We start from the raw sequence: 12,056 nt of genomic DNA, 5'->3' as shown, positions 1-12,056 counted from the left end.
GTCGCACCTCACACCACAGTGTGGTTACTTCTCAACAGTAAACTGAGAACTCATTACTTCCTTTAGGACATAACAGCGCTAGGTTGTTTCCAAACATCTCTACTCTGACAAACTAGGCTGGGACTTGGCTGTCAGGACAACTTCGCTTACTGACATGAAACGGGTAAAGGTGTTTTCCCTGGGGAACAGTCGGGAGGGCTGACCAATCCTTTGGCCACAGCCTTGCTAGCAAATCTGTCTTCTGGCAGAAGACCGTCAAGGTCACGGCAGCCTGAACTGCCCTTGCCGAGGCCTCGGCTTCCTAAGAGCGTGAAGCTCACAGCGGCCCCTGAAGATGCCCTCCTGCAGCTGGGTGCCCCGGCTCCATTGGTCCCGCCCGGGGACCCGGAAGGGCTCCTAACCCCTGGGGCTGGCGTTACACGGCTCCCCACGTGTTCTCCTAGCACGGTTCATACAAAACCCTTTTTTCCTTCCTTTCTCCCCAATTCAGCTAAGATTCTCCAAACCAGGTGCAAAAGACTCCACAAGACAGAAGGAAACACAGACACCACTTCTCAGAACACGGACCTCTGGGATCCCCCAGGCCCTGCTCCACCCAGAGAACCCAGGGCGGACCCTGCAAGGGGGGCAGTCCCCAGAGACACCCCGCGAGGGCACTGGGTCCTCTCCTTCCTCAGACACTGAAGCACACGTTGCAGGGAGGTCCTGGAACAAAGTCCTGGGTATGACCACCCAGTGGCAGGGGTGACGCTGGGATCAGCCCCGGCCCTGACCCTGAGGCCCTGCTGCAGCTCTGCACGTCTGTGTGTGTGGTTCCCTCGGCTGCACGTACACCCTCCATCCCCATGGCTGTCCCCTCCCACCCAACCTGCACGCATGTGACAGGGACAGCGGCCCGAGCGGGGGGGGGCCCAGTTCTCCGGGTCCTCTTCACATCAGTGTTAGGATGATACGCGCTGCTCCGGATGCTCAGGGCCCTGGTACGGGCAGCAGCGGCTCTCGGGGGCATGGAGACCCTGGTCCCCTTACCACCGGCCCCTCCCTGCAACCTGCACCTGCCCACGGCACATCCCTCTGCACGTGCTTCCCACCTGCTCTGGGCACCCGCTGCACCCCAGCTGCTGGCGGAGCACGTGCACACAGGCCCTGGGCACCCCCGCACCCCGCCAGGGTCAGCAGGGCCGCAAGGCAGGGGGTGGCAGCCTCCGCTCACCACTCAGCTGCGGGCTGACAGGCTCAGGGGGCTGGGCGACTGCCGAGGCCCAGTGTGCAGCAAGAACCAGGGCAGCAGAGGGGGGCTGGTCCCTCCAAGCACAGGTTGTATGAGTGCAGCTAAAAAGACCCATGTGAGAGGCGTGTTGTGCAAAAACTCCGTGACGTGGCTAAGTACAGTGTCTCCGGCCAGGCATGAACATACTCTTGGAAATGAACCTCGTAAAACAGGTTTGCTTCCAAACACCTCCCCCCACAGCAGAGATCTGCAGTTGCCATCCAGCATCCGCAATCCTCCCTCCAGCCTCAGTAACAGAACTCTGGATCTAGTTAGAGCTGCAATGCACCCAGCTACAGGACTGCACTTCCCAGCCTCCCTTGCAACTAGGGGTGGGCATGTGACGGAATTCTGGCCAATGAGATACACACAGAGAGTGAAACTGAGTAAAGAGAGTGGAGCACTTTGGTTCTCTGGCCTCCTTGCTGGAATGTAGATGTGATGGCTGGTACTCCAGCAACTTGCCCAGTGTATGAGGAGGCCTGGCAGACAAAGGCCATGCACCAGTACAGTGGAGCACAAATAGGTCATGGAGGCCCCTGGGCCCCCACGACTGAGCAGCCCCGGGCAGCCTGCCTCCCACCTTTTACATGAGAGATAAATAAAACTGTCTTGTTTAAACCACTGTTGCTTGCAGTTTCCAAATTTATGAGGCAAAAATCCCAGGCTAGCAGAATTTGAAAAGTGAGTGCAATTTTCACATTTGTAATGACCTGCAAAGTAAAGTTATAAATCTACCGTGAGTCAAGATTTCATGAGTCAGTGAGAATGTTTTGGGAAGTAACCAATGCAAAGGCACTGATAAATCAGGGTTTAGGCCCGTTAACAACGATAGAAGAGAAACTTCGCACGTATCACAGACTGACTGCTTCAAGACAGAATAACCTGATTACCTAGGATTAGCAAAGGCTCGTGGGACTGTGGGTGAAGCTGTCAAACGCTTTTTGCAAAAATGTCTCCATTTATGGTAAGGAGAAAGTAGGCTTTCTAAAAATCATTATTATTTCGAAAAAATGTGCCCTGCCTCTCCCCAAAGTCTTACTTCAATCTTTCTTTGTTCTGAAAATTTAGTGCCTAATTACATTTATAATACAATTTTGTAAAGCATGAAACGGAATAAATTTGTTTCTATAATTTACGGCTTCATTCCTCAAGATCGATCGGTGCCCTCACTGTGTAATCTGATCAGTCTTCAGTGGCTCACTCGAAGCGGCCCTTCTTCCCGTCCAAAATGCGCTCCTGGCGGAGGCTTCTGGGGGCTGCTGGGCTCTCACCTTCACAGCACTGGCTGGTCATCCACAGCTTTGCCCGGAAACCCTTTGTTCTCAAGGCCAAATGCAGCGATGCTGCTCACTTGAGTGGCTGGGGTGCTCACAGGCAGTAGAGGAAACGACTAAGCCATGCTGGGTACTACTAAGCCTCACCGGGTGCTAAGCCTCACCGGGTACTAAGCCTCACCGGGTACTAAGCCTTCCCTGCCAGGCCTGCCACGTTCTCTCTGGGAAATGTGATTCACGAAGGTGAACCAGCAAAACTTTATTCAAACCATGGCTATGCCGCACTGAGGGATTTCTAAGCACCGGACCCCATGCTAAGTCCTTCCTTCACCCTTGTGGTGGCACAACAATGACCCCAAAGACGTCCAGGTCCACCTCCCGGCAGCTGTGAATATGGTGGGCTCCACAGCGAAGGTCAGTGAGGTTGCTCATCGGCTGACCTTAGGAGGAGGTGATTCCCCTGGGCCATCGGGGGCTCAGGGGACCACAGGGTGTGCAAACAAGGAACAGCAAAGGCAGCAACAGATCCAGAAATGGCAACGTAGAAAGAAGGCCCACCTGCCGGCCAGGAGGATGGAGGAGGGGCCCGAGCCAGGGACGCGGCGCCTGCAGAAGCTGGAATAGGCAGGCGTGGGCTCCCTACTGGGGCCTCCAGAAGGGAGCGGCCCCAAGAGACGCATTTCAGACTCTGGCCTCCGGAAGGGTAAGCTTGTGCTGAAGTGTCACAGCAGTGAGGAAACGACATCTTCCCTGGAGTCAGGCAGGGACGCTCCTGTCCCCTCAGACCTGTCCCTGCCGACACGTGGCAGCTGGCCTTGCGGAGCTCAGGCAGCGCGGGACCAGGCGGAGGGACAACGCTGTCTGCCTCCCACCCGCAAAGCCATGCCCACCAGCCCCTAGAGGGATGCCAGCCCCTAGCAGGGCGCCAGCGAGCAGAGTGTGTCCCCCAGGACCTGTGGAGCAAAGGGGCAGAGCAGGAACCAGGGGGCTCTGGGCAGGGACGCGGCCCTCGTGGTCTCCAGCGCCAGGAAGGGGCTTACTGGGCAGCCTGGCTGGGGGCTCAGGCATCATCCCAAAGCCACAGGGAGAGACCGTACGCGGCTGCTTGGCAGTGTGAATGGGGACCGAGGCCCAGCAGATGGGACGGAACGTCGGCCTGTCCTGGGAGGGCCCCGAGGAGGCAGAAGTGGTAGCACCAGAGATGCTCCACGGAGGCCGCAGGACGTGTGCTGCGGGGGGGGGGGGGGGGGAGCGGGGGGCCGCAGGCTTTGTGCAGAGGCTGAGAGGCCGCAGCGGCACCGACAGGAGAGGGGAAGGAGGTGAGAAGCCAGAGAGAGTGAGTAGGAGGGAAGAGGAAAGTGGACATCGCCCGGGGATCAGGGAGGAGCTGGCGACCACCCGTCCCTTCGCAGGGACCCACACAGGCTGGGCTGCAGAGGACTCGTGCTGCGGGTGAGATGGGCAGGCGAGGGTGGCATGGTCAGGTCAGAAACGCAATGTTATGCTTCCCTGTTTACGTGAATTCAGGAAAACCAAAATGATGTATTTTCCCATCATGCAAAACCCCCAAATAAAATGCTGGACAGAGTACAGGGTGACAAGTTATCAGGGCAAACAGTGCAGCTCCAACACAGCCTTTGTGCAAAGGTAGTGTGTCCAGGAGGCCCTGAGAGCAGGCTGTGCAGACGGGACCCAGGCTCGCCCTGGAGGCCGCAGACACCTGGGCTCAGGGGTCAGCCCTGAGTTCCCCCTGGTCCTCCCACTAATGACCTGACTCCCTTGAGTCTGTCGATTCCCGGGCCGCAGCTCAGGGGCGCCTCCACGGGATGGCTCAGGCTCTCGCCCGAAGCAGCATTCTGAGGTCCCGTGACAGATTCTGTGAGTGCGCAGCTCCAGCCCGTTCCTGGCCTCTGGAAAGGGATGGAAGGGCACCTCGGCCCCTTCGGGTCCCTGCTGAACCACGGCCCCGCACACGTGAGCGTTCAATTCCGAGCAGCACAGGATGGGCTGGTGTGAACGAGGAGAGACTCAGAGGAGGCATGTGGTGGGTGCAGACCTGGGTCAGGGGTCAGGGGTCAGGGTTTGCCACACCCCACGGGAGAAGGCGCCCTGCCCCCGACAACTGCCAACAGCCACCTCCTAACACGTTTTCCATTTCAACCCGAAGCATCGCACTAAAGAAACGTGTGTCCAAACCACAGAGGCCCCTGGGGGCTGTACCTGTGGCCGTGCTGGGCAGGCGGCCCCAGCCTGGCCTCCGGCCCCGTGGCTGCAGCAGTGACCTTCCCGGACGCCCTGGGAGCTGGTCCAGCCCAGCTGTGGGATTTCCACAGGGCACAGCATTCCCAGAAGAGGTCCTCAGAGAACTGGGTTTAGGTGGTAGGGTTTGGGGACAGATGTGGAAAGAACGTATTTTATTATCATGGTCACTAACTGGAAGGAGACAAATTTCACCTAGAATTTTGGAAGAAAAACAAAAAGTCCAAGAAAATAACAAGTGTGATGGAAACACATCACTACCTCCTTTGAAGGACGTGTTTTTAATTGGTGCAAAGTGCCTTTCTCAGAGGCAGATAAAGAACTCCGTCCACTTCCAACACCTCCTTAAAACTGACTTTAAAACTTAATAAACTGCACTCTCTCAGGGTCAAAATTTACAGGTGTACATGCACCAGGATCGCAGCGAAATCACTGGACTAAAACAACCACCGAAGGGGCAGAGTATTCCCAACATCAAATATCAACCCTCAAACCACAGCCAAGTCTGCATCACAGAAGCAGCAGCACGAAGACGCCAGACACCTGCCAGTGCAGCCAGGGCAAAGTAACCGCCTGGCCGGGTTCGCGACGTCCTGGCCCAGCACCTCAGAACCTCGAGAAACAGGCCAGAAGCATCAGCTTCTCAAAGGGCGTGTTCTTCCTAAGTCCCATAGGCAGACCTGCGGTGACTTTCAAAACGTCTTGAATTGGTTTTCCAGACGTTAAGCCTGCAGGCTGGGACGAGGTGTCTTTTAGGGGGCTGCCCTGTCATTACACTGCAGGGCCAGCTCCGGGCTGGGCAGACCCCCGGGACTAAAACAAGCACATCTGTAGGCACAGGGGCAGCCAAGGGGGTCCAGACGGAGCCTGTCTCTCCCTCAAGGCCACCCGGGGGGCGGCAGGCCCCGCGCTGGGGGCCTGAATGCGGGCCCGTCTAACCAGCCGTCCGCGGGCCTCTGAGCTGTGCCGAGCCAGCTCTGGAGAAAACATTATGACTCGGAGACCCTGCCCTGCCCTGCCAGCTTCCTTGGGCCTCCAGGGGAGGAAGCCCTGGAGGGACGGGGCCCAGTGGGGAGGCCTGGGCAGCCCCGGGGCAAGGGGCCGCCCAGGCGCACAGGAGCTGGGGCTGGATCTGCACAGGGAGGGCGCCTGGTCACACTCCTCGACGGACCCCAGTGTGGCACGGAGGAGCGGGGCGTGTGCAAGTGCGTGTCTGAGCGTCCAAGTGAGTGTTAGGGGCTGCTGTCCAGGCATGGGGGGCAGGGGGCCCGAGGCTGTCCTGGAGGTCACTGGGGGTGACGAGGGCCCCCTCCCCGCTCCTGCTGGGACCCCTGAGACCCCTTAGGCCACCCCAACAGGGGAGACTTGAGGGAGGGGCTTCCACCTCCCTCGGGGTTGCCCCTCCCCAAGCTGTCCCCAGAGACTCTGGGGTCTCAGGAAGACAGGTGTCCCTGGAGGGCAGACGCAGTTCAAGACAAGGCGGCAGCCCTGCAGGGCTCTGAAACTGACTGCACCCCGAAAACCCTCCTGGGTAGGGAAGTATCACCACCACTGGGCCCCCATGTCTGAGAGAGCGGGGGTGGGGTGGGGGGAGAGAGACAGAGACAGACAGAGAGACAAGTAGACACCACCAGACAGAGACAGAGAGAGACACGGGGTGTGGGGTGAACATGCGAGGTCAGAGGTCAGGCTTGGGCTGCACTGGAGGCAGAGGGGCCCTGTGGGTGGGATGCCGGCCGAGCTGCAAACACTGTGAATATTGTTGTTTGCATCTCAAACTAACCAAGGTGATGGCGTCAAGGCCCAGGACCTGGAATTCCTCCCGACCCACAGGCCTCGGGCGGCACTGGTGCTGGGAGGTGGTGACCCATGCGGGGCCGCAGGTCGGGCTGGGTAAGTCTTTCGTCCAGAATCCTTTCTGGAGGCCACGGGCAATGGTATCGGTGTCTGGAACCCACTGGTCTTAAAGGACTTAAGCGGGAAGGTGACTGCTGGGCTGGCCCGGTGAGCTTCTGGGAGAGCTCCGGAGACCCAGCAGGGGTGCCTGGGGGCCTGGCACCCAGAGTCCTCTGGACAAGAGGCCAGAACGAGGGAAATGCCAGGAAGAGAGGGTAACAATGCGAAAGGAAAACGAGATAAGGATGGAATCTAATCGCAGGCTCTGGGGGGAGGGCAGGGCGGGGACACTCCCCCCGCGGCCCCAAAGAATGTGGAGGAGACCCTGGTCAGCAGGAGGGAGGCAGGCGACACCTGCATCAGGAAGGCCCCCAGGCTCCCGTAACCCCAGGAATCGGGAAGGTGCCCACAGCTACCTGCTCAAAGGAGAGCTCTATTCGTCAGACGCCTCCATCCCCAAAGAGGAAGACGGCCCAGGCCCAGGGTGGAACAACCCGCCCGGCAGGAAGAGCCTAGAACACACCCAGCACAGAGGGCACAGCCTCCGGATTCCAGGGGCGGCTTGCCGTCCAGAGGGCCGGCTCCAGGTGCCCCAGCCCCCAGCTCAGGGGGCAGGGCGTCCTCCCCCTTCCCCCTTCCCCCCTCCCCCGCCCCCAGAGCCCCAGGAACTGAACAGGAAAGACAGTGCGGCCTCCTCTGCTCCAACAGGTGTGTGTGGCTGCAACGGCCAGACACACAGAGGACAGGCCAGCCCCAGAGGTGACCCTGGCAGGTAAGGACTGGCTTCTCCTCCAAGCACCCCCCTGAGCAGGCGAGCGGATCACAGCCCAGCGGATGCTGTGATCACATCACACATCGGGACGCTGGCGGGAGGTCCCGTGACGGTCACAGAACCAGGTCCTGGTGACCTTTGAACTAAGGTCAGGGCGCTCATCCTGGGTCACCCCCGCGAACACTCACAGGGAACAACATTTGAAGGCGAGGAATTGATGTTTCTCAAGAGAGCCCCAAACTGTGTGGGGCAGACGGACCCACTGGTAATGTCACAGGACGGCCTCATTCAAAAGCGCTGTTTCTGCAAAGGTGTATTAGCAGTGAGCTGTGTTTGGAGGGTTTCCCAGGGATCCCAGGTCCCTGGAATCTGGGACCTCCCCAAAGTGAGGGAAAGGATGGTGTGGACACCTGGAGGGGCAGCTGGTCGACCAGAGCGGGGCCGGACATGCAGGAGCCCCTCACCACCAGCCTCAACCCACACCCCTAGCTGGGCTCCTCCCAGCCCTCCACAGCACCTCCTGAGGAAAAGGACAACAAGCCAAGGGCCAGACCAGACAGAGCAAGCAGCCTGCACAGCGGTCTACACAGGAGGCAAGGTGCGGGCTGAGATGCGGGGGGTTGCATTGACTGCAAGGGAAGCTGGTAAATAAAGGGAAAGATGTGATTACGATTTGGGGGTGGGGGTCAGAAAGGAGGACAGAAGTCTGGAAAGTTACAGATGGCTTTGATATGAAAGGAGTTCACAAATTCCCGATGGGGTAGACGGGGTGGATGTGAGAGAGGACGCCCCCAGCGTCACAGCAACTCCACCTCGGCAGGGACGGAAGTCAGGACGCTGAGGGAAGTACAAAGTCCCTGCACAGAAATGGCGGCGTCTCATTAAAGTCATGGGCTGTGAGCACCGCTTCCTTGTCTCGTCTTCATTTCATCCATTGTAGACAAAGTTATAATTAAAACGTAAGTCACAGGGGGGATGGCTCTGGGAAGGGTGGCGCAGCGATTAGTGTGCAGTGTGCCCAGGCCCAAGGCCTTTCCATCCTGGAAAGCAGGGACGGGGGCAGGGCAGGGGCAGGCCGGCGTGGGTGGTGGCCTTGTCGCCCTCAAGTCTCGTCACCCGCAAGCCCGTCCCACACTCTGTACAAGTCAGCGCTCCAGGCTGGGCCTGGGGCTGGCGGGACTGCAGCCGGCACACAATCCCGCAGCAGGGCAGGGACACAGCCCACCGCGGAACCTTCAGAACTCCTCCGCAGGTGCCATGCCAGCTCCTCTGGGCCACCGGGACTCACCATCAAAGAAACGGGCAAACAGGCCAGAAGAGACCGGTGGCAAAACAAACCGCGTTGCTGCGGACACTGAGGACAGAGTCGCAGCAGAAGCGCCTGTCACGGCCCAGCCACCGCCGCCGCGCACTGGGCCAGAGGGAAGGTAGGCACAGCTGGGCCATCCCTGTAAAGCTTGTTTCGGAAAGGGGACTGAAGGGATGGTCAAACCAACCGGTCAGAAACGGGAGTCAAAGTAAAAGCCCACGGGCCTCACAGCCATTTGTTTATTACACGAGACATTTATTTCATCCCAGAAGAATCCTTTAAAAGAAAACTTCCCGTAGAACCAAAACCAGCTGTGAAATCACCCTGACCTCTCGGTGTGAAGCGACGCAGTGTAAGCCCACCCCATCTCCATCAGTCCTACTTCCCAAAGACAGGCGCGCGCCAGGTCCCCCAGGGCACCGCCACCCCCTCTCCCCTCCCCGAAGATGGTACAGCTCCTGCGCTGACGCGGAGGCCACACCGGGGCTGCTCCCTGCGGTCGGGTGCCAGCCACCCCGCATTCTCCGAGGACAGTATTAATAGAAATCTGTCCTGAGCCAGCCCGTCGGGCTCCTGAAGGCACCAGCTGCTTCGGCGAGTGCACCTTTCCGCAGGGGCTGCGCACCGGCGGCGGGACCTGGACCCGTCCCTGCTGTCCACTCGGACCGCCCCCGACCCTCCACGGTACGTGCTCCAGCTCTACTCCCGTCCTCCTGCCGCGGGAGCCGCTGCTGCCAGCAATTCCAGCCCTCACGCCTTTGAAGCTAAAGCTCCATCCCTCCTGCTGCGGATCAGGGCGCTGTGAGCAGCTCCCCCTCCTCCAGTCTAGCTAAGGGGGCGGGGAGGTAGGAAACTGATCTTTTTTTTAAACCATTTATTTCTTTTACATTTTAAAACGGACCCTGCGGCATCCCGGTTGAGCTGTCATATCACTGCACGGTTCTTTCAAAGCGGCTGCTTTCACAGGCTTGCCGAGGGAAGAGGACTGCAGGGCGTCCGCAGGACCTCCCGCCGACATCCGCCAACCCCCTCCAGCTAAGGCGGCACCTGGCGTCACCAGCAGAACTGGGCCTCGGAAGGAGGAGTCTTGAGGGTGGGCCCGGGTCCCGGCGCCTAAGACCCTGCCCTTCCGCCGCGCCGACCGCCCCCCTAATAAGGGTCTGGATGTGCCCTGCAGCCGAAGGACTTGCCGCAGACGCCGAGGCTCCCAGCCGTGCGCGCACGGACGGTGTCCCCGGAAATGCGGCGCCGCAGGGACGGCGCTCGAGGGGACCCGGCTGCCCTGCTCCACCTCGCGGTCCCAGGCGCCGGGCGCACACCTCCCCCGCCCGCGCGCTCACCGTCTCGGGGTCGTTCTCGAACACTTCCCGGGCCTCCTCCTGGCTGCACAGCTCCTCGATGCACTCCCTCTCCAGGTGGCCCTGCTTGGCCTCCTCGAAGACCTGGTAGGCGCGGCGCTGCCTGGGCCTCAGGAACTGCGCCGCCTCGCGCGCCCGCAGGATCACAGCTTCCCGGGCGCGGGCGGGAGAGAGCGGGGACACGCCGTCAGCGCGGCGGGGCCAGGGCGCACGGGGTCGGCGCGCACGGGGCCGGGTCTGGGCGCGGGCACCGGGGCTCCCCTCGCCCCCGGGGTGGCGGGGTGTTGGGACGGGTCCCCCGGCCCAGCCCGCGCCGCGGCCCCGCGCGGTACTCACTGTGCGCGGACTCGGAGGCCAGCAGCAGCAGCAGCAGCGCAGTGCCCAGGGTGGCGGCGGGCCCGGGCGGCATGGCGGGCGGGGACGGGGACGACGGCCGGGACTGAGACCGGGGCCGGCAGCCGGGCGCGCGCGGTCAGAGCGCCCGCGGGGCCGTGGCGAGGCGCGGGCGCCGCGGGGCGATGGCTCCGGTCATCCCGTGCGGGCGGCTCTGAAGGTCACATCCCGGCGGCTGCACCGCGGCGCTCGCGCGGGGCTGGGCGGGGGCGGCGGCGGGGGCGGGGCGCGCGGGCAGGACCGGCCTCCGGGCCGCGCGGTGCGGGCGGGGCGCGCGGGCCGCCGCCGCCGCCGGGCCGAGCCGGTTTTCTCCGGGAAGATCAAAGCCCGGAGGGGAAGCGGGTCTTCGGGACGAGGGAGGGGACCCGCCCCACCGCCGCCGCCGCCGCCGCCGCCGCCGCCCTTGTGCAGGAGCCTCTCCCCAGTCAGTGGTTAAGTGTCTGTAATCGGGATGTAGACGCGACGAAGTCACACGGGTCCAACCTGACAGGTACAGTTTGACCATTTACCGGATGCAAACCTCTTTCCGCCGCCCCCCCGACCCCACCCCGAATCTACTACATCATTTTTGGAGTCTTCATTCTGGGGCACATTTTCTCAAGACTTAAAACCCACCAAAGAAAAGATGAACTGAAGTCAAACCGAGTCCCAGTGGGGTCCAGGGAGCCAGATTGAATGATGTCCATTTGTAATCTGTTTTCATAGTGATGACATTGGAAACCTTGAGGGTTCCCAGTAGATATTTCAGCTGAAAGCAGCATTCTGTTAGTTCTCGGAGACCAAGACTTTCTGTCTCTCGTCCCAGAATATTTCGCAAAGTCACAGGCAAAAAAACCCACACACACAAACAAGCAAAACCAAAACATAGCGGACCACTCGGGGGACCGAAGCGGACAGCGAGCCCGGCACCGCGGGGAGGGGGCCTGCGCCGCCCCCTGGGGAATCCTGCCGCGGAAACCGCGCCCCAAGGGGAAGGTGAAAGGGCAGCCGCCCCCAGCTGGGCGGCCGGTGGGCTCAGCGCGGGGTCCGCACCGGTTCTTCCGCCTTCCCTTGTGGGAGGATGAACCGGCGCTGCTGGTAGATGCTTTGACGTCACAGGTTTGAAGGTGGGGTAGTGAGCATTAATATGTTAAATTCAAGGAGAAGGATGTTCTCCAGAAGGCTCTGCAAAGAGAATTAACAATTTAATAGCTGGGTCGTCTGCACCTGTGCCTGAACTAGTTCCGGGGCCTCCCTTGTCAGCCGGCGATTCCAACGCCTAGTACTCAAAGGCTGCCGCAAACACGGAGGTGCTCACACAGAATACTGACCACATTAATCTTCCTGCTTGTCCTTCTTAAGGAGAAGCCCTGGCTTCAGAAATCTGGGTGGGGTGGAAAATTCTTCAGTACGGATTTCCGCCAGAGCTTTAATTAATTAGTGACACTTCTGTTGTTGGAGATCATTGAGCTTCTTGGATCTGTGAATTTACAGTTTTCATCAAATTTGGGAAAAAAAAATTGGCCATTTTTTTTTCAAATAT

General features: G+C 60.2%; 2 protein-coding genes across 4 annotated transcripts in view; both read right to left on the bottom strand.

Annotated features, from left to right (window-relative positions):
• The window catches only part of GAS6 (growth arrest specific 6), a 36,181-nt gene extending 25,489 nt beyond the window's left edge, over positions 1-10,692 (bottom strand). For 2 of the 3 annotated variants that reach the window (XM_033434965.2, XM_033434966.2), the window contains exons 1-2: positions 10,478-10,692; positions 10,124-10,290 (exon numbers count right to left, since the gene is read on the bottom strand). In XM_033434965.2, the coding sequence (XP_033290856.1) occupies positions 10,124-10,290; positions 10,478-10,550 (240 nt within the window). In that variant the 5' untranslated portion in view covers positions 10,551-10,692. The remainder of the gene's footprint in view (positions 1-10,123; positions 10,291-10,477) is intronic. The other variant, XM_004273584.4, reaches the window with a different exon arrangement.
• On the bottom strand, positions 10,614-11,587 carry LOC125961915 (translation initiation factor IF-2-like). The gene is made up of 2 exons (XM_049701032.1): positions 11,150-11,587; positions 10,614-11,017 (listed from the first exon to the last, which is right to left on the bottom strand). Exons 1-2 carry the CDS (start codon positions 11,235-11,237, stop codon positions 10,614-10,616), a joined length of 492 nt encoding a protein of 163 aa, XP_049556989.1. The 5' UTR covers positions 11,238-11,587.
• Between the last annotated feature and the right edge of the window lie 469 nt (positions 11,588-12,056).

The sequence above is a fragment of the Orcinus orca genome, chromosome 18 (genome assembly GCF_937001465.1).
Source record: "Orcinus orca chromosome 18, mOrcOrc1.1, whole genome shotgun sequence".
NCBI lineage: Eukaryota > Metazoa > Chordata > Mammalia > Artiodactyla > Delphinidae > Orcinus > Orcinus orca.
This window is presented reverse-complemented; position numbering and strand designations above follow the sequence as displayed.